The sequence below is a fragment of the Callorhinus ursinus genome, unplaced genomic scaffold, assembly GCF_003265705.2.
Source record: "Callorhinus ursinus isolate GAN/ISIS: 27379988/994484 unplaced genomic scaffold, GSC_fseal_2.0 scaffold9, whole genome shotgun sequence".
NCBI lineage: Eukaryota > Metazoa > Chordata > Mammalia > Carnivora > Otariidae > Callorhinus > Callorhinus ursinus.
Window position 1 is genome coordinate 10,171,229 of NW_027397071.1, and position 23,442 is coordinate 10,194,670.

The following is a 23,442-nucleotide window of genomic DNA, read 5'->3' on the forward strand; positions in this document are numbered from 1 at the left end:
CTGGAGATATTGCTAAGGAATTCTCAATTCATAGAACTGTTTTTAGAAATAATCGTTATTGTTAATGATGTTATTTGTCTCAAGGTAGTTGAGCTTTCACTGGATAAGTTGCCTCCGAAAATATTTGAAAGTATTCATTTTAATGGCCCAGGAGCAATCTTGGCTCATGAGTTGGGGCTGTGCACTACTCTCTGGTCCCTATGGTTAATTTGTTCAGATATTATTGGTATTTCTTTTGGGCTTCTCTTCGATGCAGTTGTTTTTTGCTTTGGAACCAGACATCCTTCCCTAAACTATATAGCTTCATTCTATCTTATTTTCTTTAGCTCAAATTTTAACCTCATAAACAACACCGTTATTTCAGATGTTTATGGGGCCTAACAGGTAACATAAGTGAATAAAATTGACTTATGTGATAAGCACAAAAGAATATTTGTCCCTTGCACAAAGAAATATGCTTATCTAGTATTTCCATTTCTTTTGGTTTTCAGGAAATTATAGGAATGTAGATTTTTATGCGAAATCTATTTTAAAAATAGAACAAGTTTCTTAAAATATTTACACACACTAAAGGAGCAAATAAAGTTAATTGGTGGCTCTCCACATCTGTTCTAAAGCAACCCTTAGTAATTATCATTAGTGTGCTATAGGCCATTTAATCACTTAGTCATTTCCTTCTCTTTTTCTCTTATCTACCATTGCTGTTCATTTGGCAGTCACATTTCTTGTATGCGGGTTAATGGAAAATGTAGCATTTCTAATCAAATAGATTCAAATGAATAATAAAATAATTTAATTTGGTTATGTAAGACAGACATGGTATGACCTATCAGGTTTTCCCCTTATTCCCCCATGAGGATGTATTTATTGCATGAATACATAAAAGTTTGTGTAGGGAGAGGCATAATCTCTTTATTGATATAGTCACTATGGGTCCTAGAGCTGAAGTGACTTGCCTTTGTGTGTGTACTTGACCTCCATACTTTCCAAGGGCAGGATTTAGTTAGGTCTGTTGACTACACCCAGTTCCAGGTCCAGTCCATCGTGGTCAGGATAGCAGGGTAGTTTCAAATGATATTAATAGCACTTATACCTGCCTTATTGTGTGTGGATAGTCATGACATCAACCCTTGCCAGATTTGAAACTCCAGAAAGAGTTCTTGCTTCTTTTATTTTTTATTGATCCCTTGCCTTCCCTCAGCCCCAAGCAATTGCTCATATTATATGTTTGATGTTTTTTGAACTTTTTGAATTTGGAAGCATTAATAACTCTTTTTTCATTCCTCTGTTTCTGAGTTAGAATCCATGAAAAATATGTGAAATGGAGACTTTTTAAAAAATAATAAGCTTTTATATAGAACTGCTTCAGCTTGCCTTCCTCAGAAGAGGACAGATAAGTTGACAGTTTAAAATAAAAATGAGGTTCAAATTAAATGTGATTAAAATCATTTTTATAATTTTAAAAGTATTTTACAATTTCAGTTTGAAATATTAAAGTATTCATTGCTGGAGATAATGGTAAACTATCCTCCCCCACCCCCACCCAAGTGGAAGTGGATTGAGTAATAGTCTTTTATACTTCCTACTTTCAGAAACACAAATGATATTATGTTAATTTTATAAAAAATATATATGTGGGCTGTTTTTTTCTTGATAAAGATAACTTTATATGAGAATGCATAGCCTTATGTTTTGTCATAGTAAGCAAAGAAAAACTTCAGTGGTTATGAGCTTTCTGAACTTAGTTCAGCAATGGGCAGCAAAAAGGAAAAATTTGGGTTAATTTGGATTTGTCATTTAAAATAATACAAGATTATAGGTAGTGAACATAAAGTGATAAAGTGAATAATACTGTTCAAATGAATTTAAAATGGGCTAAAGATGAATTCTTTCAATTTCATTTTTTTCATAAGATGACTTTCATATTTATTCTTTCCACAGGATGACAAATCAAAAAAGCAATTTGTTTGTATTAATACCCTAGAAGACACACAAGCTGTTAGAGCAGTGGCTTTTCATCCGGGTGGTGGTTTATATGCTGTAGGTTCAAATTCAAAAACTCTGAGAGTATGTGCCTATCCAGAAGTAATTGATCCAAGGTAAGATAGGTCGTTTGTACTGTCATTCTTGCTTTAGTTTTTAATTTAGTTATATTGGTTCCTTTTTCAGAATTGCCATTCAGTAGTGTTTAATTTTTTTTTCTTTTTATTAAGCTTTTAAATTTTTATTTTCAATGCTTAAGAAATATACATAAGAATCGTTGACTAATTTTATTTATTTTATTTTTTTAAAGATTTCCATTTATTTATTTGACAGAGAGAGACACAGCAAGAGAGGGAACACAAGTAGGGGCAGTGGGAGAGGGAGAAGCAGGCTTCCCACTGAGCAGGGAGCCCAATGCGGGGCTCCTTCCCAGGACTCTGAGATCATGACCTGAGCTGAAGGCAGACACTTAACGACTGAGCCACCCAGGGGCCCTAATTGACTAATTTTAGAAATTTTTGTCATAAAATGTTTTGATTAGGTCATGAGTTAGATATGCAGCTAAAAAGAATCTTTTGATCTGATGTATTTTCTAGATCAGTATTAAGCACCTTCTAGGTATTGGCTATTTATCAGTCTTCTTTTTCTGTTTTTAATTGTGAAACTTTTCAAACATATATGAAAGTAGAGATTAGTACAGTGAAATGAAGTAATTGTCAAGATTTTTGTCCTATTTGCTTCATCCTTTTTGTTTGCTAAGGTATTTTAAGGTAAAATCCTAGATATGTCACTTCACCCTTTAGGATGAATCTCCAAAAACATACAATTTTCTTAACATAGATTTGATGTTATCATATCCAATAATTTCTTTAGTATCCTAATATTGGTCTGTGTTTTAAAGTGCAGGTAAGATGCTCTTACTCCACTAAACCAATGTTTGACTCCCATTAAAAGCCACACTCTTGAGGAGCATGGTTATTCAGGACATTCCACAGCCATGCCTGCAGCTCCTCACCTACTACAGTGTCCATCCCGCTCAGTCTCCAGAACACCTTGGGCTTCTCCCTGCTCGCCCCACAGACTGTTTCCCATACTGCACAGTCAGCTGGCACTTTCCCTACTATATTTTATCTTCACTGGAGCTATTCTCCTGCCATCATCTTTTTCTGTAAAAATTCTTCCTGTCCTTTAAGACCTAGTACTTTGTACTGGACCAGAACACTTATACCTGCCTTATTGTGTGTGGATAGTCATGACATCAACCCTTGCCAGATTTGAAACTCCAGAACGAGTTCTTGCTTCTTTTATTTTTTATTGATCCCTTGCCTTCCCTCAGCCCCAAGCAATTGCTCATATTATATTTTTGATGTTTTTTGAACTTTTTGAATTTGGAAGCATTAATAACTCTTTTTTCATTCCTCTGTTTCTGAGTTAGAATCCATGAAAAATATGTGAAATGGAGACTTTTTAAAAAATAATCTTATTTCCTATGTGGTCTGAAATAGGAGTTAGGTTAGTCTAATAATAGTTCATAGTTTTACTTTTGGATTTTAAATATGCTTTAAGTTTATTTCTTCCAAGATTTTGAAAATTGTTATTGACATGTTGTCTGATACTTTTTTGCTCCCTCCCTCAAAAACATAATATAGAACTTCATTAACTTTAGCAAGCAAGAAATTGAAATGTCTTTCTGTAATTTTTCTTTTTAGTGCACATGACATCCCTAAGCAGCCAGTGGTACGTTTTAAAAGGAATAAACATCATAAAGGATCCATTTACTGTGTGGCCTGGAGTCCTTGTGGACAGTTATTAGCAACAGGATCAAATGACAAATATGTCAAAGTTCTGCCCTTCAATGCAGAGACTTGTAATGCAACAGGTAGGTCCCAAGTATGTAAGCAGTAGCTTACCAGTGTATTCTTAATGTTTTCCCTGTGTTGTATCTTTGATATATCTCTGTATTATTTTCAATATAATCTAAGAATATAGCCTTGAGAGTTTTTTTTAATATTATAATTGCTTAGTTGCCTTCATAAGGCATGATTCTTTAGTAAGTTCTTATAGTTGTTGTCTAATAATTAGAAAACTGTTGTTATCAGGGACACCTTGGTGGCTCAGTTGGTTAAGCCTCGGCCTTTGGCTCAGGTCATGATCTCAGAGCCCTACGTCAGGGGTCCCTGCTCAGTGGGGAGTCTGCTTCTCCCTCTTCCTCTGCCATTCCACCTGCTTGTGCTCGCTCGCTCACTCTCAAATAAAATAAATAATATCTTAAAAAAATTATTAGTAGTAGTTTAACTACTAACAGTGCATCAATGAATATGTTACAGAGTGTACCTGTCTTCTCTTTCATTTCATTAGAAGATAACTATGTATAGCTCTGTTTTAGGTATGATGATAACTGAATCAGTATTTTGATTTCTTAAAGTTCTTTGCTGGGGTGCCTGGGTGGCTCAGTTGGTTAAGTGTCTATCTTCAGCTCAGGTCATGATCCCGAAGTCCTGGGATCGAGTCCCAAGTCAGGCTCCCTGCTCAACTGGGGAGCCTGCTTCTCCCCCCAGCTCATGCTCTCGCTTGCCCTCTCTGTCTCAAGTGAATAAATAAAAAATCTTAAAAAATAAAAAACCCCCAAAAAACCTTCAAGTTCTTAGTAAAGTGAAATTGATTATAGTATTAATCCCTAAATGAAAGTATAAACCACACCTCTCTACCATTGTTCTTGCTTAGTTTTGAGACAGTTTAGCAATCTCAAATTATCACAGTAATGAGCAGCATCTTTTTTTTAAATTCTTATTGTTGTTTCAGGACCGGATCTGGAATTTAGTATGCATGATGGGACAATTAGAGACTTGGCATTTATGGAAGGCCCAGAAAGTGGTGGAGCTATTTTGATAAGTGCTGGAGCAGGGGATTGTAACATTTATACAACTGATTGTCAAAGAGGACAGGGCCTGCATGCTCTGAGTGGACATACCGGTATGCAATAGTCTTAGATGCTACTTTTCTTTTTGTTCAAGCTGTGCTTTTTCTCCCTCTGCATTTTCATTAATGGGGTATATTTTATCAAAAGGGACTTCTTCAAGACAGGAAATTTTTATTTTAAAAATTTAAATTGGGAACTTTGGATAACAACACGGTAATGATAAATAAATTTCTCTGGTGTGCTAAATCCTTTGCTTATACAGATAATTCCTTAATTTAATCTTCACAACAACCTTATACATCCCGAAGTTTTATCTCTATCTTACACATGAAATAAACAAAACTTGAAAAGGCAAGACCTGACCAGTATCTTACAACTAAACATGGCAGAACTGAGATATTACCTCAGGTCTGTCTCTTGCAAAGCCAGTGTTCTGATAACCCCACAGTCCTGTGCTTTGCCATAATTTGCTATAATTTAAAATGATAATATTTTTTCAGTACTAATTATGATAGCCTGAAATATTGAATCACAAAACAGATTGTTTAGTATGGTTTTCATGTTGTGGATTTTACTGAATTTAATTTTTTGAAAATTGCCAATATAGGGGTGCCTGGGTGGCTCAGTCAGTTAAGCGTCTGCCTTTGGCTCAGGTCATGATCTCAGGGTGCTGGGATTGAGTCCCGCATCAGGCTGTCTGCTTAGTGGGGAGGGGAGTGTCCTGCTCTCTCTCACTCTCCCTGTGTGCTCTTTCTCTCTCTCACAAAGAAATAAATAAAATCTTAAAAATAAATAAAATTGCCAATATATTTGATACATGTGGAAAATCTCTACCAGTCAGTGTGTTTGATTAACTAGATCATCACATGCCCAATAATGAGGGGCCTTTGAATGTGTTAAGGAAAAGTACTGTTTGTTTCACAGTAGTAACTGAGTATATGATCTTTTATAGGCCATATTTTAGCACTTTATACCTGGAGTGGCTGGATGATTGCGTCTGGTTCCCAAGATAAGACTGTCAGGTTTTGGGATCTTCGGGTTCCAAGCTGTGTTCGTGTTGTTGGCACAACATTCCATGGGACTGGTAGGTTTTTGGAATTTAAATGAATTTATATGAGAAAGAAACTTTGTAAAATGCACTTATCTACTTCCTCTCCTCTGCAACACATATGTTAAAAAAACAGGAACAAATAGTAAATACTTGGTATTTCATTTATTACCTTAAATTCTTTCAAAATACTTCCATCTGTTACTCTCTTTGTATAAATAAAATTCAGCTTAGGAGACTGAAGCCCGGGGAGATAAAGTATCATGCCCTAATTATTATGTTAGCAGGGCTATTTTATTTTATTTTTTTTCCTTTTTTTAATTATTATGTTCAGTTAACCAACATATAGTACATCATTAGTTTTTGATGTAGTGTTCGATGATTCATTAGTTGCTTATAATACCCAGTGCTCATCACAACATGTTAGCAGGGCTATTTTAGAACTCAGACCTTTAAAAAAAAAAAATCTTTTTTTTTTTAATACATAGTGCAGAAATTGAAATTAAACAAAATCATTTTCTTCCTACTCCTGTTCCTTGGTGTCTTTCCCTAAGGGACCAGTTTCTTATTTATTCCTTTATACATAATCTGTAAGTATATAAACAAGTTTGTATATATCATAATCTTCTGTCTTCTTTAAACATATGTATACATGCACACAGAAATGGTAGCATATAATACATGCCTCACATTTTAAACATTTTAAACTTAACAGTATACCTTAAATTGTTCCATGTAAACTGAAAATACTGTTCCTTGTGTTGTATCACCTTTTAAAATAGTGGTATTTAAGAGTGTTTCAGTATCATGCCATTTATTTTATTTTAGACTCCCTTTTCTGCCTCTGTGTGGGGGTGTGTGTGTGTATCTCTACTGATGAATGGATAAAGAAAATGTGTGCATAATACACATGTATTATATATTATACACACACACACATTTTCTTTATCCATTCATCAGTTGATGGACACCTTCCATAATTGGAAGTCCAATGGATACCTCTATAATTTGGCTATTATAAATAATACTGCTATAAACATATAATCTTATATGAATCTATCCCTTTGATTGTTTTTGCATTCTTTGGGTAAATACCTAGTAATGCAATTGCTGCATTGTAGGGTAGGTTTATCTGTCTTTAACTTTTTGAGGAACCTTCATACTGTTTCTTGTGTTGTTGCTTTTAGCCATTCTGAAAGGTGTGAGGTGATACCTCATTATTTACATTTCCCTGATGGTAGTTGATGATGAACATCTTTTTGTGTGTCTGTTGGCCACCTATATGACTTATTTGGAGAAATGGCTGTTCGTGTTTCTGCCCATTTTTAATTGGATTATTTGGTTTTTTGGTGTTGAGTTGAGTAAGTGCTTTATAGATTTTGGATACTAACCCTTTATCAGATATGTCATTTGCAAATGTCTTCTCCCATCCTATGGGTTGCCTTTTAGTTCTGTTGATTGTTTTCTTCCCTGTACAGATGCTTTTTATTTTGATGTAGTCCCAACAGTTTATTTTTGCTTTTGCTTCCCTTGCTTCAGGAGACATATCTAGAAAAAAGCTGCTTTGGCCAATGTCAAAGAAGTTACTGCCTGTGTTTTCTTCTAGTATTTTTATGGTTTCAGGTCTCCCATTTAGGTCTTTAATTGATTTTGAATTTATTTTTGTGTATGGTATAAAAATCTGATCCAATTTCATTCTTCTGCAGGTGGCTGTCCAGTTTTCCCAACACCATTTCTTGAGGAGACTTTCTTTTTCCCATTGGATATTCTTTCCTGCTGTGTCAAAGATTAATTGACCATATAGTTGTGGGTTCATTTCTGGGTTTTCTTTTCTGTTCTATTGATCTATGTGCCTATTTTTGTGCCAGGACCATAATGTTTTGATGATGACAGCTTTGTAATATAATCTGAAGTCCAGAATTGTGATACCTCCAGCTTTGCTTTTCTTTTTCAAGATTGCTTTGGCTATTTGGGATCTTTTTTGGTTCCATACAAATTTTAGAATTGTTTGTTTTAGTTCTGTGAAAAATGCTATTGGTATTTTGATGGTGATTGCATTAAATGTGTAGATTGCTCTGGGTAGTGTAGGCATTTTAACAATATTCTTCCAATCCATGAGTATGGAATGTCTTTCCATTTCTTTGTGTCGTCTTCAGTTTCTTTCATCAGTGTTTTATCGTTTTCAGAGCAGACCTCTCACCTCTTTGGTTAGGTTTATTCCTAGGGATCTTACTATTTTTGGTGCAGTTGTAAGTGGGATTGTTTTCTTAATTTCTCTTTCCTCTGCTTCATTATTGGTGTATAAAATGCAACAGATTTCTGTACATTGATATTGTATCCTATGACTTTACTAAATCCATTTATTCTAGCAGTTTTTCAGAGTCTTTCAGGTTTTTTCTCTCTCTCTCTTTATATATATACACGTATATGTCATCTGCAAATAGTGAAAGTTACGTCTTCCTTACCAATTTGGATGCCTTTTATTTCTTTTTGTTGTCTGATTGCCTGTGGGTCCTTGTCTCTTTCCTTTCTACATGAGTACATTCTATTCCTCCAGCTTTAAGTGTAATTTCTATGCTGACAGATCTTAAATTTTTATCTCTAGCCCAAACCTCTTCTACATGCCACCTCATATTTCTAATCCACCTACTTGACATGTCCTTTTGAATATCTTAGAGGATATGTCAGACTTAACATGTCTTAAACTGTTGAATCATGACTTCTCTTCTCAAACAAAACTACCTCAGACCTCCTCACCTAAGTGGTGCTACCACCCATTGTTCATGCCAGAAAGAGTCTCCCTGGATCCTTCTTTCTCTCCTTTCCTCCAAGAACCAATTCATAAGCAAATTGTGTTGTTTTAGCCTCCAAAATTTATCTTAAATCCCTCTACTACTTTCCATTTTTATTGCCACCACTCTGGAATAAAACACCACCACCTCTCAACTTAACCACTGCAAGAGCTTCCTTACTGTACACTGCATTCCCACTTTTGCCCCCTTCAGTCCATGGTCCACACAACAACCAAAGCCCATCATACCTTGCAGTGCTTCAGTGCCTTCTGATTGCTCCTAGGTTAAAGTGCAGACTCTTTACCATGTCCAGAGCAGTGTTCTTCAATTTTATTTTCATTATTGCTCCCCCCCGCACATGCAAGGAGAAAAACTTAATTAAATTTTTTCCTAACCAGAGACATTAAATACTAGGAATAAGATTTTATTGGGTGGGGTTAAGCTTTGGAGGGCTACAAACTATTGTTAATGTTTAAGATTTTTTCTTCTCCTGAGAACCATTTTGCACCCCCTGGGCACACATTATTGCCCCCATTGAATATGCACGGTCTAGATTTAGGGCTGCAGCATGTGGACTCAGTGCTTATTTTCATCTAGTTTCTCTTGGCAGTTACTGCTGTATTGCTTAGAGACATCTCCTACACTGTGTCCTAAAACATATTTTGTTGTTTAATTTCTTGTTCCCCTAACTAGACTCTGAGCTTGCTATGGGACTGTTCTGGACACTTAGCCCGCAGTGATAGCACTGCCTTAGGAAAAGTGGCTCATCTATTGCACTATAAGTAATGGTGTCCCAGGGGATTCCCCCAAGTGACAAAAAAACAGACTTTCTCATTTCTTATACTTTGTCTCTAAAAAGGATGCAAGTGTTTATTGGTTGAATGTTAATTTGAATTTTTGCTTAACAGTTTTGATAAGCTACATTAAATTTTTAGTGTTTGGGTCAGTGAACATAGTTAGCTGTTGTAGTTTAGCTGTATTGATTTTTCCATATGAAACTTTTATTCTTTCTTCTATACAGGTAGTGCAGTGGCATCTGTGGCTGTAGATCCCAGTGGCCGTCTCTTAGCCACAGGACAAGAAGATTCTAGCTGCATGTTGTATGACATAAGAGGAGGAAGAATGGTACAAAGTTATCACCCTCATTCCAGTGATGTTCGCTCTGTTCGATTCTCTCCTGGAGCTCACTACTTGCTAACAGGATCCTATGATATGAAAATAAAGGTGACAGACCTACAAGGTGAGGGAGATTGACCTCCTTCCTTGTTTGTAGTCTTTCCTATTCTGTTTTGGATCTCTTTTTTAATCCATATATAACTTTTTTTAATTTATTTTTAAAATTCCAGTATATTTAATGTACAGTGTTATATTAGTTTCAGGTATGCAATATAGTGATTCAACAATTCTATACATCACCTGGTGCTCATCAAGATAATTGTATTCTGAATCTCCTGCACCTATTTCACCCATCCCCCCCGCCTCACCTCCCCTCTGGTAACCATCTGTTTGTTCTCTGTAGTTATAGAGTCTGGTTTTTTTTGTTTGTCTCTTTTTCTTTGTTTCTTAAATTCCACATACGAGTGAAATCATATGGTACTTATCTTTCTGTCACTGATTTATTTCACTTAGCATTATACCATCCGTCCATGTTGTTGCAAATGGCAAGATTTCATTCCTTTTTAAGGCTGATTAATATTGCATTGTGTATATATGTGTTAATATTCCATTGTTTGTGTGTATGGTGTGTATACCACATCTTATTTGTATATTCATCTATTGATGGATATTTGGTTTGCTTCCATATCATGGCTATTGTAAATAATGCTAAAATAAACATAAGGGTGCATATATCTTTTTGGATTAGTGTTTTTGTATTCTTTGGGTAATACCCAGTAATGGAATTACTGGATCATATGGTAATCCTATTTTTAATTTTTTGAGGAACCTCCGTACTGTTTTTCACAGTGGCTGTACCAGTTTGCATTCCCACCAACAGTGCACAAGGGTTCCTTTCCTTTTTCTCCAAATCCTTACCAACACCTGTTGTTTCTTGTGTTTTTTATTTACCATTCTGACAGATGTGAGATGATATCTCATTGTGGTTCTCATTTGCATTTCCCTGATGATTAATGATGTTGAGCATCTTTTCATGTGTCCTTCGGCTGTCTAAATGTCTTCTTTGGAGGCATGTCTGTTCGTGTCATCTGCCCATTTTTAATTGGATTGTTTGGCTTTTTGGTGTTCAGTTGTGTAAGCTCTTTATGTATTTTGGATATTAACCCTTTATCAGATATGTCATTTGCAAATATCTTCTCCCATTCCATAGGTTGTCTTTTTGTTTTGTTGATTGTTTCCTTTGCTGTGCAGAAGCTTTTTATTTTGATGTATAGTCCCAGTAGTTTATTTTTGTTTTTGTTTCCTTTGCCTTAGAAGACATATCTGGAAAACTATTGCTACTGCCAATGTCAGTGAAATTACTGCCTGTGCTCTCTTGGATTTTTATGGCTATTGGGATCTTTTTGTTGTTGTTAATCTGGTGTAATCAACTTTATAACATTTTTCAAATTTTAGTTTTATAGTATTTACTGAACAAATTACTCGTACTGTATTGATGTGAATTATAGCAAATTATTAAACAAATCAAGTGTGAATAGTCTTATTTTATTAAGTAATTTTAAAACATTTGAAAGAATCAACATTTATTACACAAAATCATTTTGAGTTCAGTGATGGTAGATGTTAAAATATGCATTATGTAACTCCTATTAGCTTTTACTTAAGATACTTAGTGTATAATTGGTGTAATTATGTCTTCAGCATCTAGTTTTATTTTTAAATACTTAGTAAGCAAATATTTATTTTCTATCAAGTAGGGACAGACAGATGAATAAGACAGGTAACTTCCTCCTTGATGGAGCTTACATTTTGGAGGTAAATAAAAAGTAAACAATAAATGTTGTAATTTCAGATATTGGTAAGTGCTATTAAAAATTAGCGAAGTGGGAGAGAGTGACTGTGTGGATGGAGAAGGCTATTTTAGGTAGGCTGGAGTAGGTCTCTTTAGGGAAGTGACATTTGCGCAGAGACTTGAATGATAAGGCACAAGCCAGGCCAGGAGGTGCTGAGGCAGGAGTGAATTCAGCATGTTCATGACACTGCAAGGAGACAGTGTGTCTGGGACTTAGAGAACTAGGGGAGGGACAGACAAGAATAAATCAGAGGCAGGGTTTTATAGACATTTTTAAAAAGCATAATGGGAATCCTTTGGAATATTAAAAACGGGGAGTGATCTGATCTGGTATCTATTGATATCGTTTAAAAGATAGTTTTGAGTTATGTAGGGAGAATGGATTATAAGTGTAAATATAAGTGTAACGATCAGGCTATTGGAATAGTTCAGGTGAGGGATGATGGTAGCTTGGACTAGGGTGGTAGAGGTGGAGGTGATAGGGAGTGACTGAATTTAGGATATAATTTTAATTTGTTTAGATTAAATTTAGGGAGTGAGAGGAATGCTGATTTCTAGGCTTTTGGTATGAGCAACCAGATGGTGCCATTAATTGGTAGGAGGAGGAACAGGTTTGGGCAAGAAAATGAAGAGTTCGGTTTAAACAAATTAAGATGACTATCAGGCAATCAAGTGAGATGTCAGATAGCTGTTTGGATACTAGTTTGGCGCTCAGGTGAGAAGTCAAGGTTGGAGGTGAAATGTGTAGTCGTCAGTACACAAATGGCCATGGTACCACGGTACTAGATGAAATTTCATAGGAAGTGGGTGTAAAGGGAACAAGAAATCTGAAGGCTGCCTCCTGGTAGAGGAGCAGCAAACCAGCAAAGGAGACCAAGGTGTAGTGGCACCAAAGTCAGGGAGAAGTCAAGTTGAGAGAGTTTAAAGGAGAGAATGGCAGCTATGTCAAATGTTGCTGTGTATATTTTACCGAACACTACTTAGTATAGGTATTCAAGAACTTATCCCTGTTTAAGCCTTTAAAGGTATTAATATAGTTTAGGGCTTTGTATACTGTAATGCCTTCAAGTTACCAGGAAGTCTGTGAAATCTATACATATTTTGTATTGTAAATCAGTGTCTCTCTTTTCCATTTAGGGGACCTCACTAAACAGCTTCCTATCATGGTGGTGGGGGAGCACAAGGACAAAGTGATTCAGTGCAGATGGCACACCCAGGACCTTTCCTTCCTGTCGTCCTCTGCAGACAGAACTGTAACTCTCTGGACTTACAATGGATAGGGTGCACCCAGTGTCAGTCTATGCAGTGAAAGCACAGAGACTTCAGACTACTGAGTTGTGAAAATTACAAATTTGAAGAACATAGACTGATCGGAAAAGTGGCTTAGCACGAGGAGGCCCCTTATTACCATGTATCCCTTTGATAGGAACCGTTGGGTGGTGTTATTCTGCAGTGCTTTCAGTCTTCCATGTGAGCTCGTGCTGCTGTGACCTGCTGTATGTAGTCTTGTTGCCAAAATCTGCAGAAGAGCTCTTATGTTGTCAGTGTGCACTCCAAGTCAAGGTGGACGATGTGTTTACGGTTTAGTATTAAATGCATTCCTTGGTCTTTGCCTAAATAACAGTTTTATATACACATTGAAATTGAACTATAAGCATATTATTACATGTAATGCAGCCAAGTTCTACACAGATTAAACATACGTGTTCAGAAATTACTTTTCTCACACTCCCTATATCACTTGTCAGCTAGAGGTCAGGATTTTATATGTCTCTCAAAAGTTACATGGTTATTTTCACTAAGGATCATTATGGAGTTTAAAGATGGATGGAAAACTGCTTCTTAGTTCATGATGTGGTATTGGCCTTTTCTTTTTTCTTAAACCCAGGGATATAATTACTATTATGTCACATTATTTTGTTTCAGGCTTAAAAGGTAAATATGTTTGCTTCAGAAACTTGTCAATTTCAATTTTTTGAATGCAACAAGATACCTCCCTTCTAAACTGTACTGTAGAAGCAGAGCGGCAGCGTTTTGTGATGCAACACTTGATGGTACAGTAAATTTACTGGCTAGCGTTTTTCCTCTTAAAATTAAAAACTTTGCCATAGACTATAGCATGGTTTGAAATGCTATGTCTGCATGATAATTTGAAATGGAAAAATTTAAACTTTGCACTCCAAAAGCTTATTTGGATTTGTTTCTTGCACTGTTTTGTGTAATTAGAATAATGATTTTATTCCTATGGCATTGTAGATCCTAACATTTATGTATCTTTATTTTCATATTGTACAGTAATTTTACTTTAAATTATTAAATAGGCTATTTTATTTATTTCAAATGCAGTTGAGTTGGTTCTAATTATTGAACTGTCTGTGCACTGTATGTAGCAAGCATTTTTAATCTATTGTATACAAGTGGAAAGGATATTAGAAGTGTTACTGTGCTATTATTTCAATAAAGACCTCTTGACACCCTAAAAATATTCCTGTTCCTCAGTGTCTGTGACTTTCAATTTAGAGTGTTATTTTTTCCAGTTTACTTGGAGGTGGTGTGGTCCAGTGGGTGAACCCCACAATCAATTTCTTTTTTTTTTTTTTAAGATTTTATTTGTTTATTTGTCAGAGAGAGAGAAAGAGAGCACAAGCAGGGAGAGCGGCAGGCAGAGGGAGAAGCAGGCTTCCTGCCGAGCAAAGAGCCCGATGTGGGACACGATCCTAGGACCCTGGGATCATGACCCGAGCCGAAGACAGATGCTTCACCGGCTGAGCCACCCAGGCACCCCCCCCCCACAATCAATTTCTTTCTAAAGTTCTTCTGCTGGGGTGCCTGGCTAGCTCAGTTGGTGGAGTATGTGACTCTTGATCTCTGGGTTGTGAGTTTGAGCCCCATGTTGGGTATAGAGATTACTTAAATAAAGTTCTTCTACTAACTTACTTTTTTTTTGTCTACTCTTTACTGTTATCTTCCCCACTACCACCACCAAAACCAAGCAGAATTTTGATTTCCTTTCCCCAAAAAGGTGCTGCTACCTCATTCCCAGGCACATGAGGGAGGACAGGACTTCAGGCTGGAGCCACCATTTAGGTTCTCCCACAGCCCGGAGCCAGGGAGGGGAAGTGACACATGGTGATGGATGGATGGATGGATGGATGGATGGAAAGAAGGATAAACCGACAGAGAAAGTGGGATCAGGAAGGGGCTGCTGCAAGGAAAGTCCCCACTCTTTCCAGTCTTGCCTCTGGGGGGTAGGAGAGGCATGACTGACCATCAGGGCCAGGGTGGTGCCTAGCTAGACCACAGCCCTTTGTGGGGGTAGTCCAATAAACATGGTGGATTCTCGGCACCGCTGGTGCCTGGTGTTTCAAGGCTGCCGTGGCCACAGACACCTCTTGGACCTCTTGGCCCTCGTTCCCCAACAAGCCAGTGGTGGCAGGAAGGGATAGGAGAGGAAAGCTCCCCTGCCCTGGGAGCCTCACAGGCTATACCAGGAGAGTAGCCAGCCTGGGGTGGAGGCAGCTGGATCTCGGGAGTGGCTAACCCACACATCACAGATGCTCTTGTTGGGTGGCACTCCCTGGAAGAGGGCATCTAGATCCTGGAGCAGCCCTGGGGGGCCATGAGTTTCAGGGCCACCCCCCAGTAGGCTGAGCTGGTTGAAGGTGGGCACTGGGGACAGGGTGTGGGCGGTAGTGGAGCTAAGGGCATTACCACATTGGGAGTGTACATGGGCAAGTAAGAGGTGGGCAGCTGCCCCCACAGCGAGGCCCTGTGACTCCCACTGGACAGTCCTCCAGGATCTGGAGAACCCTGCAGTAAGTGGAGGGGCCAGGCTCTGTGCTCAGGGGAGAGGGGCGAGGGCCTGCTGGTTCACCCTGGGAAGTCTCCACATCTGCTTTTATGGGCTCGGGAAGGGGGCAGAGGGGGCACAGAGGCCTCTCAGAGGGCAGGGGTGGAGTGGGCACCACCTTCTCCCCACTGTGCCCAGAGCCTGCCGGACCTGGGCTGCTTCGTGGTGCCCCCTCCCTGGGGTCCCCTAACAAAGATTTTATGCTGAAGCCCTCACTGAGTGGCGACTGGGGACTGGGCGGCCGGTAGGGCCAGCCGTGCAACACGTAGGGGCCCAGGTCCTTGGCGAAGGCTCCCCGCATGCCCCTGCTCTACCAGCGCCGGCACAGGGCCGTGTTCTGCAGCCACAGCGCCTCCGCCGGGATCAGCCTCACGTCGACTGCCCAGAAGTTGCCCTTGGCCTGGGGCTTCGCTGGGTCTTTAGGCACCTTGCGGAAGCATTGGTTGGAGGAGAGGTTGTGGCGGATGGAATCCTTCCAGCCCTCGTAGTCTTCCTTGAAGAAGGGGAACGCGACCTGGACCTGACGGATGATCTGGGCCAGCTTCAGCCTGCGGGAGGGTGCGCCCTGGATCACCAAGGCAATCATGGCCAAGTAGGTGTAGGGGGCTGGTCATGCCGCAGGTATCTCTTCTTCCTCCTCTTGGGGGTCTGGGAGGACGACTCCGACCCAGGAAGCCCCAGGCGTGGGTTGCTGCAGGGCCCCATGCAAGGGGAGGCACGCACCGTGGGCAGGGCCCTGGCCCCGTGGAGGCAAGGCAATGGGGCAGTGTGGTGAGGCAAGGCTGGGGGCCTGAGGCCCTCTACTAACTTACTTTTTAACACTTGGGCAACTGCCTGACTTTTATGTGTCTCCTGTCTGTCTTATTCAAGATCTAAAGAACTTTCCAACCTGGATATATTGGGAAAGTTGATTAATAAAAGTCCAGCAAAATATATAAATTGTAAATTAGACAACAAAGATGTTGAACTGAGTGCTTTAGAAAGAAATGAAATCTCATTAGTTGTAGTTGTGTATATTCAGTAGATACACAGTTTTCCTACCTTTGCAGAGGGGAATTCTGCTAAAAGTATGCCACGGTCTCCTCTTCAGTTTACTTTCATGCTTAATTTCATACATTGCAGATATTACAGCAGGTCATTAGTGTTAAGTTTAAAACTAGGAAAAAAGCATTTCTTGATACAGACCAGCTCAACTTCATGGTAAAACAAAAATGTTCATAAAATTATTCTACCTTCAAGGAGAGAACTTTAAGATCCTCCTATATATGGGGTATGGAATTCATTTTGCAGTGCATTAGACAATAATAAGCACTAGAAATTATATTACTTATTGTAATAACTACCCAGTTGCATATGTCCTTTTCCCCATGGCTCCACACTGTCTTCTCCATGGAGGTGAATAGATTCCTGGAGGTTCATGTGGAAGAGAAAGCAAGAGAACTGAAGTATCTACATTCTCTGAACCCTTCTCAGTGGGAGTATGGGGAAGGAGAGTAGGGATGAGGGGGTGCAGAAATTCTTAGCTCCTCCCCACAGAAGTGTCAGATGTCTGATTTAAATTTTATTTAAAAAAATGTTTTTAACTGTAATAAGCCAAATGACATAATCAACAGAGAGAAAATACAACCCACGAAATGGGAGAAAATATTTGCAAATCATATATGGGGTAAAGGATTAATATCCAGAATATATAAGAACTACAGCACAAAAACAACCAAAAAACGAACCAGATTAAAAAATGGGCAAAGTATTTGAATAGACATTCTCCAAAGAAGATAGACAAGTGACCAATAAGCACATGAAAAGATGCTTAACACTACTCATCAGGGAAATGAAAATGAAAACCACAATGAGATACCACCTCATACCCATTAGGGTGGCCGTTATCAAAAACACAAGATAATATGTAGTGGAGAGGATGTGGAGAAATTGAAACTCTTGTGTACTACCGGTGGCAATGTAAAATGCTGTAGCCATAATGGCAAGGGAGAGGCCACTACCCTAACTCCATCTAAGCCCCAGGCTCTTAGACTGAAATAATGCCCAAGTTCAAACAATGAAGAAAAAAGCTAAAAGCTGAAGCGAAAAGATTATTCAAAAGAAAAGAAGCTTCCCACTTCAGTTCAAGCTAATTACACCTTCCCCTCTGCCACCGTCACCAGAAAGAGTGGTTATTCCTTCCATAGCAACACTCCTTAGCAGAAGCTGGCTAAGATCAAACTGGAACTTCTGATTTCCCAATATCAAGGATACAGTAAAACTTAGGACACATAGTGTGTGGTCTGTATACAGCTGGTGGCAGAACTGCATGGCCCAGAGTTTAGGAAGTCTTGAAAGACATCATCTCTCCATACCATTATTGCCACCAAGAACTTCACAGTCTAAAACAACAGTTTTGCATTTTGGAGAGTGAATTCTGCAAACTCCAGGAGGCACTGAAGACCATCTTGGAAAACTCGTCCTTGTCCAAGCTGTGGTCAAATGTGTCACACAAGTGGTCAATTTACCAATGTGCCTGCCTGTGTTCTAACCATCCCGGGAGAATCCTAAGCTGTACTTCCTCCCATACTGCCACAGCCAGCCATCCACCTTCCTCCTCATCCATCTCTGCCTCTACTCCCTCCGCCTCCTCTCTGCCGGTACCTCCATCACCCACGGCACCTTGGCTGCTCAGAAATTCTGATTGTACTAAGGCACTTCAGGCTGGACCATTAAAAAAAGATGGACCCATGCAGACAACAGTTAAAGATCTTACTGAAATGAAAGAACACACTTTTTTTAAAAAAGATTTTATTTATTTATTTGAGAGAGAGAGAGAGAGCATGAGAGCAGGGAGGGTCAGAGGGAGAAGCAGACTCCCCGCCGAGTAGGCAGCCCGATCGGGGACCCGATCCCGGAACTCCAGGATCATGACCTGAGCCGAAGGCAGCCGCCCAACCGACTGAGCCACCCAGGCGATCAGCCTAGAAGTCCAACTCAGACTGCCACTGCAGCTTTGTTGAACAAAACCGACGCCAACCTCACTGCATGTGATGGTTCACAAAATACTCAGATAAAATCATCTCAATCTTTTTTTTAGTGTAGTAGGGTTTGTATAAATAATTATATATAATTCCACTTGAAGAATTAAAGTATGTTTGGAACCCATCCATACTGTGGTATTAAGTGGTATTTGGACATTTTTTTAGTTTGCAGGATCAGTAAGAGAACAGATGAGAAAATGCAATCCCCAAAGTGATGTTTATCCTGGAATTACCCAATTTAGGTTGGAGGGGTTGTTCAAATTTAATTAGAGAGCTAATTTTTACTCAACAGGTATAGTTCTGACATTAAGAAAATAACCTGGTGGGGCACCTGGATGGCTCAGTTGGTTAAGTGTCTGACTCTCGGTTTCGGCTCAGGTCATGATCTCATGGGTTGTGAGATCAAGCACTGGTTCAGGCCCCTTGCTCAGTGGAGAGTCGGCTTGAAAGATTCTCTCCTGCTACTCCACACGCTCTCTCCCTCTCTCTAAAAATAAATAAATCTAAAAAAAAAAGAAAGAAAAGAACCTGGTGCCCATTCATCTTGAATATTCTTGGGTAATTAAAAAGAAAAGTATTTTGGGGGCAGCTGGGTGGCTCAGTCGGTTAAGCATCTGCCTCTGGCTCAGGTCATGATCCCTGAGTCCTGGGATCAAGCCCCACGTCAGGCTCCCTGCTCAGTGGGGAAGCCTGCTTCCCCCTCTGCTTGTGTTCTCTCTCTCTGTCAAATAAATAAATAAAATCTTTTTTAAAAAAGTATTTCATCCTGTAAAGCTAGTGCATTAAGTGCTACAAACCTGATCGGTAAAAAAGACCCTCTAGATTTGATTTCTGTTCATAAACTAATCAAGAGGTTAGACCATCCCCCATCCAGACCCAGTTATTTTCCAAAAGGATTTGAAGCAAAATGTCCAATGTAATCTTAAAAATTAGAATGTATCATTTTTTAAAGATTTTATTTATTTATTTATTTGACAGGGAGAGACACAGAGAAGGAACACAAGCAGGGGGAGTGGGAGAGGGAGAAGCAGGCTTCCTGCTGAACAGGGAGCCCGATGCAGGGCTCGATCCCAGGACCCCAAGATCATGGCCTGAACCGAAGGCAGATGCTTAACGACTGAGCCACCCAGGTGTCCCTAGAATGTATCATTTCTAACATCTTAGGTAGGTGATTATATCTGGCTCACTGAAGTCTGAGATATTCCTTACTTTGATATCTGTTGTCCACATTTATCCAGCTAAATATAAGTTTCACGAGGACCTCAACATGAACCTTGTATTTTCCACAAGGCCCTGAAGGATTCTCTGAAGTCCATAGCAGGTTCACTGTGAGACCTAATTCCCTGTCCTCAATAGCCTGTTGAGTCAATAACAGGAATAATGCACCCCTGTGTGCAAAAACACAGGTTCTTCCCTGCCGGTCCAGGGTTGCCAGATTTAGCAATTATAAATACATGATAATCAAATTTGTATTTCAGATAAATAACAAATAACTTTTAAGTATAAATATGTCCCATTAAACAATGAATGGTTTCTTTTCGTATAATTATGTCCCAAATATTGCATGGGACATAGTTATACTAAAAAAAATTATTCAGTGTTTATCTGAAATTCAAGTTTAACTGGGCATTCTGTGTTTTATTTGGCAACCCTATATAAGTCAGACCCCTACAAAATTGCCAAGTATTTCTAGGAACCCCCCTGTTTGTCAGATGTATGTACTGAGCAGCGGACACTACTATAGCTTCAGCCAAGATCGCCATCACTAATGCATTAAGTATCACGAAGGAAGGGGACCTGTCATTAGGGGGAATGTGACTGAAGGCACCGGATTAGCTTTGAAGCTGATAACCTCCACCGCAGTTCCAAGAATAAGGATAGCAGAGCCTCATGCATAGGAAACAAGGGGTTTTGATCTTGACTGAACTTTCGAGCCTGACAGAAAGCAGCTACATAGATGATATCCTTGAAATATCCCCTGGTTAGCATAGGCTAAAAAAGATATTTTAGTAACTTCTCAGAAATACCTATTCTGCTTTGAGATGCCAAGAAATGCAGAAATATTGCTTTGAGATGCCAAATAGAGTATTGTGGGAAGTCACCAGACTGGAAAACAGACCTGGGGATGATGTTTTGTTCTTATGAGCCCCACATTTATGTTTACAACACATTTATGAATGAAAATTAAACAGATAGTGAAGTTAAGAAACGTGATTCTAGTTTTGTTTTTTTTTTTTACGGGTCACTGAGGCCTTTTTATTCTGCACACAAAACCACTGGGGATTTCTCCTGTGGACACCTCAAGATTATAAAGTAGACAGACGTGACTCCAGACACTGGGTGGAAGTGAGGTGAGAAAACAATGACTTGGGCCAATCACACGATTACAGAGTTAGGGTTTCCAGCAGGGTTCCAGATGGTCAAGTTTGGCTTCTGCAGCAGTTCTAAGGAAGCAGTGAGAACATCACAGGGAGGGGGGAGGGCAGTTAACTGGCAGGGTCCCCGGCCAGTTTCAGCTGGGGGCCTCGAGCTGCCTGGGGCGGGGGGGGGCCAAGGTCTAATGAGCCGACTCAGGACCACAGGACTCAGGGTGTGCCGCCTGGAGCTTACTTGGCCAGGGGGTTTCTGAAGTTTCTGCCGGCGAACTTAGCCTTGCTACCCAGTTCCTCTTCAATTCTGAGGATCTGGTTGTACTTGGCCAAGCGCTCAGATCGGCAAGGTGCCCCTGTCTTGATCTGCCTGGTGCAAAGTCCCACCACCAGGTCAGCGATGAAGGTATCTTCAGTCTCCCCAGAGCGATGTGACACCATGACGCCCTAGCCATTGGACTGGGCCAGCTTGCACGCCTGGAGAGACTCGGTCATGGAGCCGATCTGGTTCCCTTTCAGCAGAAGGCAGTTGCACGATTTCTCGCCCACGGCCTTGGAGATCTGTTTCGGGCTGGTCACGGTGAGATCATCCTCCACCACCTGGATGCCGGCGGTGGCAGTGAACTTCTGCCAAGCTTCCCAGTCATCCTGGTCAAAGGGGTCCTCGATAGACACCATTGGGTAGTCCTTGATGAAGGACTTGTACAGGCTGGCCAGTTCATCAGGCGTGATGTACCTGCTCGGGTCATCGGGGCACTTGAAGTCCAGGTCATACTTGCCCGACCTGAAGAACTCAGAAGCAGCTACGTCCATGCCGATGACCACCTTGTCGGTGTAGCTGGCTTTCCCAACGGCATTCTTTAGCAGCTCCAGAGCTTCTTTGTTCTCCAGGATGTTAGGTGCAAAGCCGCCTTCATCCCCCACATTGGTGGCATCTTTTCTGTACTTCTCCTTGATGACATTCTTCAGGTTGTGGTAAACTTCGGCTCCGATGCGCGTGGCTTCCCTGAAGTTGGCCGCACCAATGGGCAGGATCATGAACTCCTACATGGCCAGCTTGTTGCCAACATGAGAACTACCGTTGATGACGTTGAAAGCCGGAACCGGCAGGATGACTTCAGCATTGCCAGCCAAGTCAGCAATGTGTCGGTACAGGGCACCCCCTTTTCCACGGCCTCCGCCTTGCAGACAGCCAGGGACACACCCAGGATGGCGTTTGCACCAAATTTAGATTTATTTTCTGTCCCATCCATCTCGATCATCAGTCTATCAATCTTCTCCTGCTCCACGATGTTCAGTTTCTTGCTAATCAGGGCAGGTGCAATAGTTTTATTGATGTGCTCAACAGCCTTTGAGACACCTTTCCCCATGTAGCGGGTCTTGTCATTGTCCCGGAGCTCGAGGGCCTCATAGATACCAGTTCAGGCACCACTGGGCACAGCAGCTCTGAAGAGACAATTCGAGGTGTAGAGGTCAACTTCAACGGTGGGATTCCCACTAGAGTCAAAGATGTCTCTGGTGTGGATCTTGAGAACAGACATGGTGACCTTCTGGCTGCCGGATAGCGCTGCCCGGGAAAGAAGCAGAGGATGCTGCAGGCATGGAGGATGAGCGTTAAGCCGCCTGATTCTAGTTTTTTTTTTTTTTTTTTTAAAACCTGCTAGCTACATTTATATTATGCAAGAATAAAGGGAATGGTCACTGAGAATAAAACATTTGAGTATTTATCTGTAACAATATTTTATGGGGCACTTAATGTTTGTAATATTAATAAACCACCTTGTACGTCTCAATTTAATTTAAATGATGTGATGATTTGATCATTCTTGTGGAATAATGCCTCATAAAAATGCTATAGGATAAAGAAATGTTATAGAAATCCTGTAAATACTTGTAAAGCTGCTACTGCCATTGTACCAGTATTAAAACGTGTTCTACCTTGCATCTTTTACTAATTTTTATAACAGGTTTTATATTGTTTCCATTTGAGAATCCTGTAAATGCTATGGCTTCATTAAACTGTTGCTAATCATATAAAAAAAATGGTTCAGCCACTGTAGAAAACAGTATGGTGGTTTTCAAAAAATTAAAAATAGAAGTACCATATGACCCAGCAGTCCCACTTCTGGATACATACCCCAAAAAACTGAAAGAAGGGTTTGAAGAGACATTTGCACACTCACGTTCGTTCATAGCAACATTACAATAGCCAAAGGTGAGAAGTCCATCAACAGATCAATGGATAAACAAACTGTGGTACACAATACAATGAAATATTATTCAGCCTTTAAAAAGGAAAGAAATTTTGACAAGTTAAACAGGGATGAGACTTGAGAACATTACACCCAGTGAAATTAGCCAGCCACAAAAAGACAAATACTTAAGCATCTCATGTGGTCAAATTCATAGAGACACAAAATAGAATGGTGGTTGCCAGGGGCCAGGGAAGGGCGGGGGGCAGGAATGATGAATTGTTTACACGGGTGGAG

General features: G+C 39.9%; 1 protein-coding gene and 3 pseudogenes across 3 annotated transcripts in view; 2 read left to right on the plus strand and 2 right to left on the minus strand.

The window, feature by feature from the left end:
- The window catches only part of WDR47 (WD repeat domain 47), a 58,821-nt gene extending 45,796 nt beyond the window's left edge, over positions 1-13,025 (plus strand). For all 3 annotated transcript variants that reach the window (XM_025872338.2, XM_025872339.2, XM_073896205.1), the window contains 6 exons: positions 1,942-2,099; positions 3,693-3,862; positions 4,786-4,956; positions 5,856-5,987; positions 9,765-9,983; positions 12,849-13,025. In XM_025872338.2, the coding sequence (XP_025728123.1) occupies positions 1,942-2,099; positions 3,693-3,862; positions 4,786-4,956; positions 5,856-5,987; positions 9,765-9,983; positions 12,849-12,991 (993 nt within the window). In that variant the 3' untranslated portion in view covers positions 12,992-13,025. The remainder of the gene's footprint in view (positions 1-1,941; positions 2,100-3,692; positions 3,863-4,785; positions 4,957-5,855; positions 5,988-9,764; positions 9,984-12,848) is intronic.
- A 2,053-nt stretch (positions 13,026-15,078) lies between these two features.
- LOC112824448 (forkhead box protein H1 pseudogene) lies at positions 15,079-16,266 on the minus strand (annotated as a pseudogene).
- Positions 16,267-17,600: 1,334 nt separating this feature from the next.
- On the plus strand, positions 17,601-20,025 carry LOC112824310 (proline-rich protein 11 pseudogene; annotated as a pseudogene).
- Positions 20,026-20,804: 779 nt separating this feature from the next.
- LOC112824464 (alpha-enolase pseudogene) lies at positions 20,805-22,575 on the minus strand (annotated as a pseudogene).
- Positions 22,576-23,442: the final 867 nt, after the last annotated feature.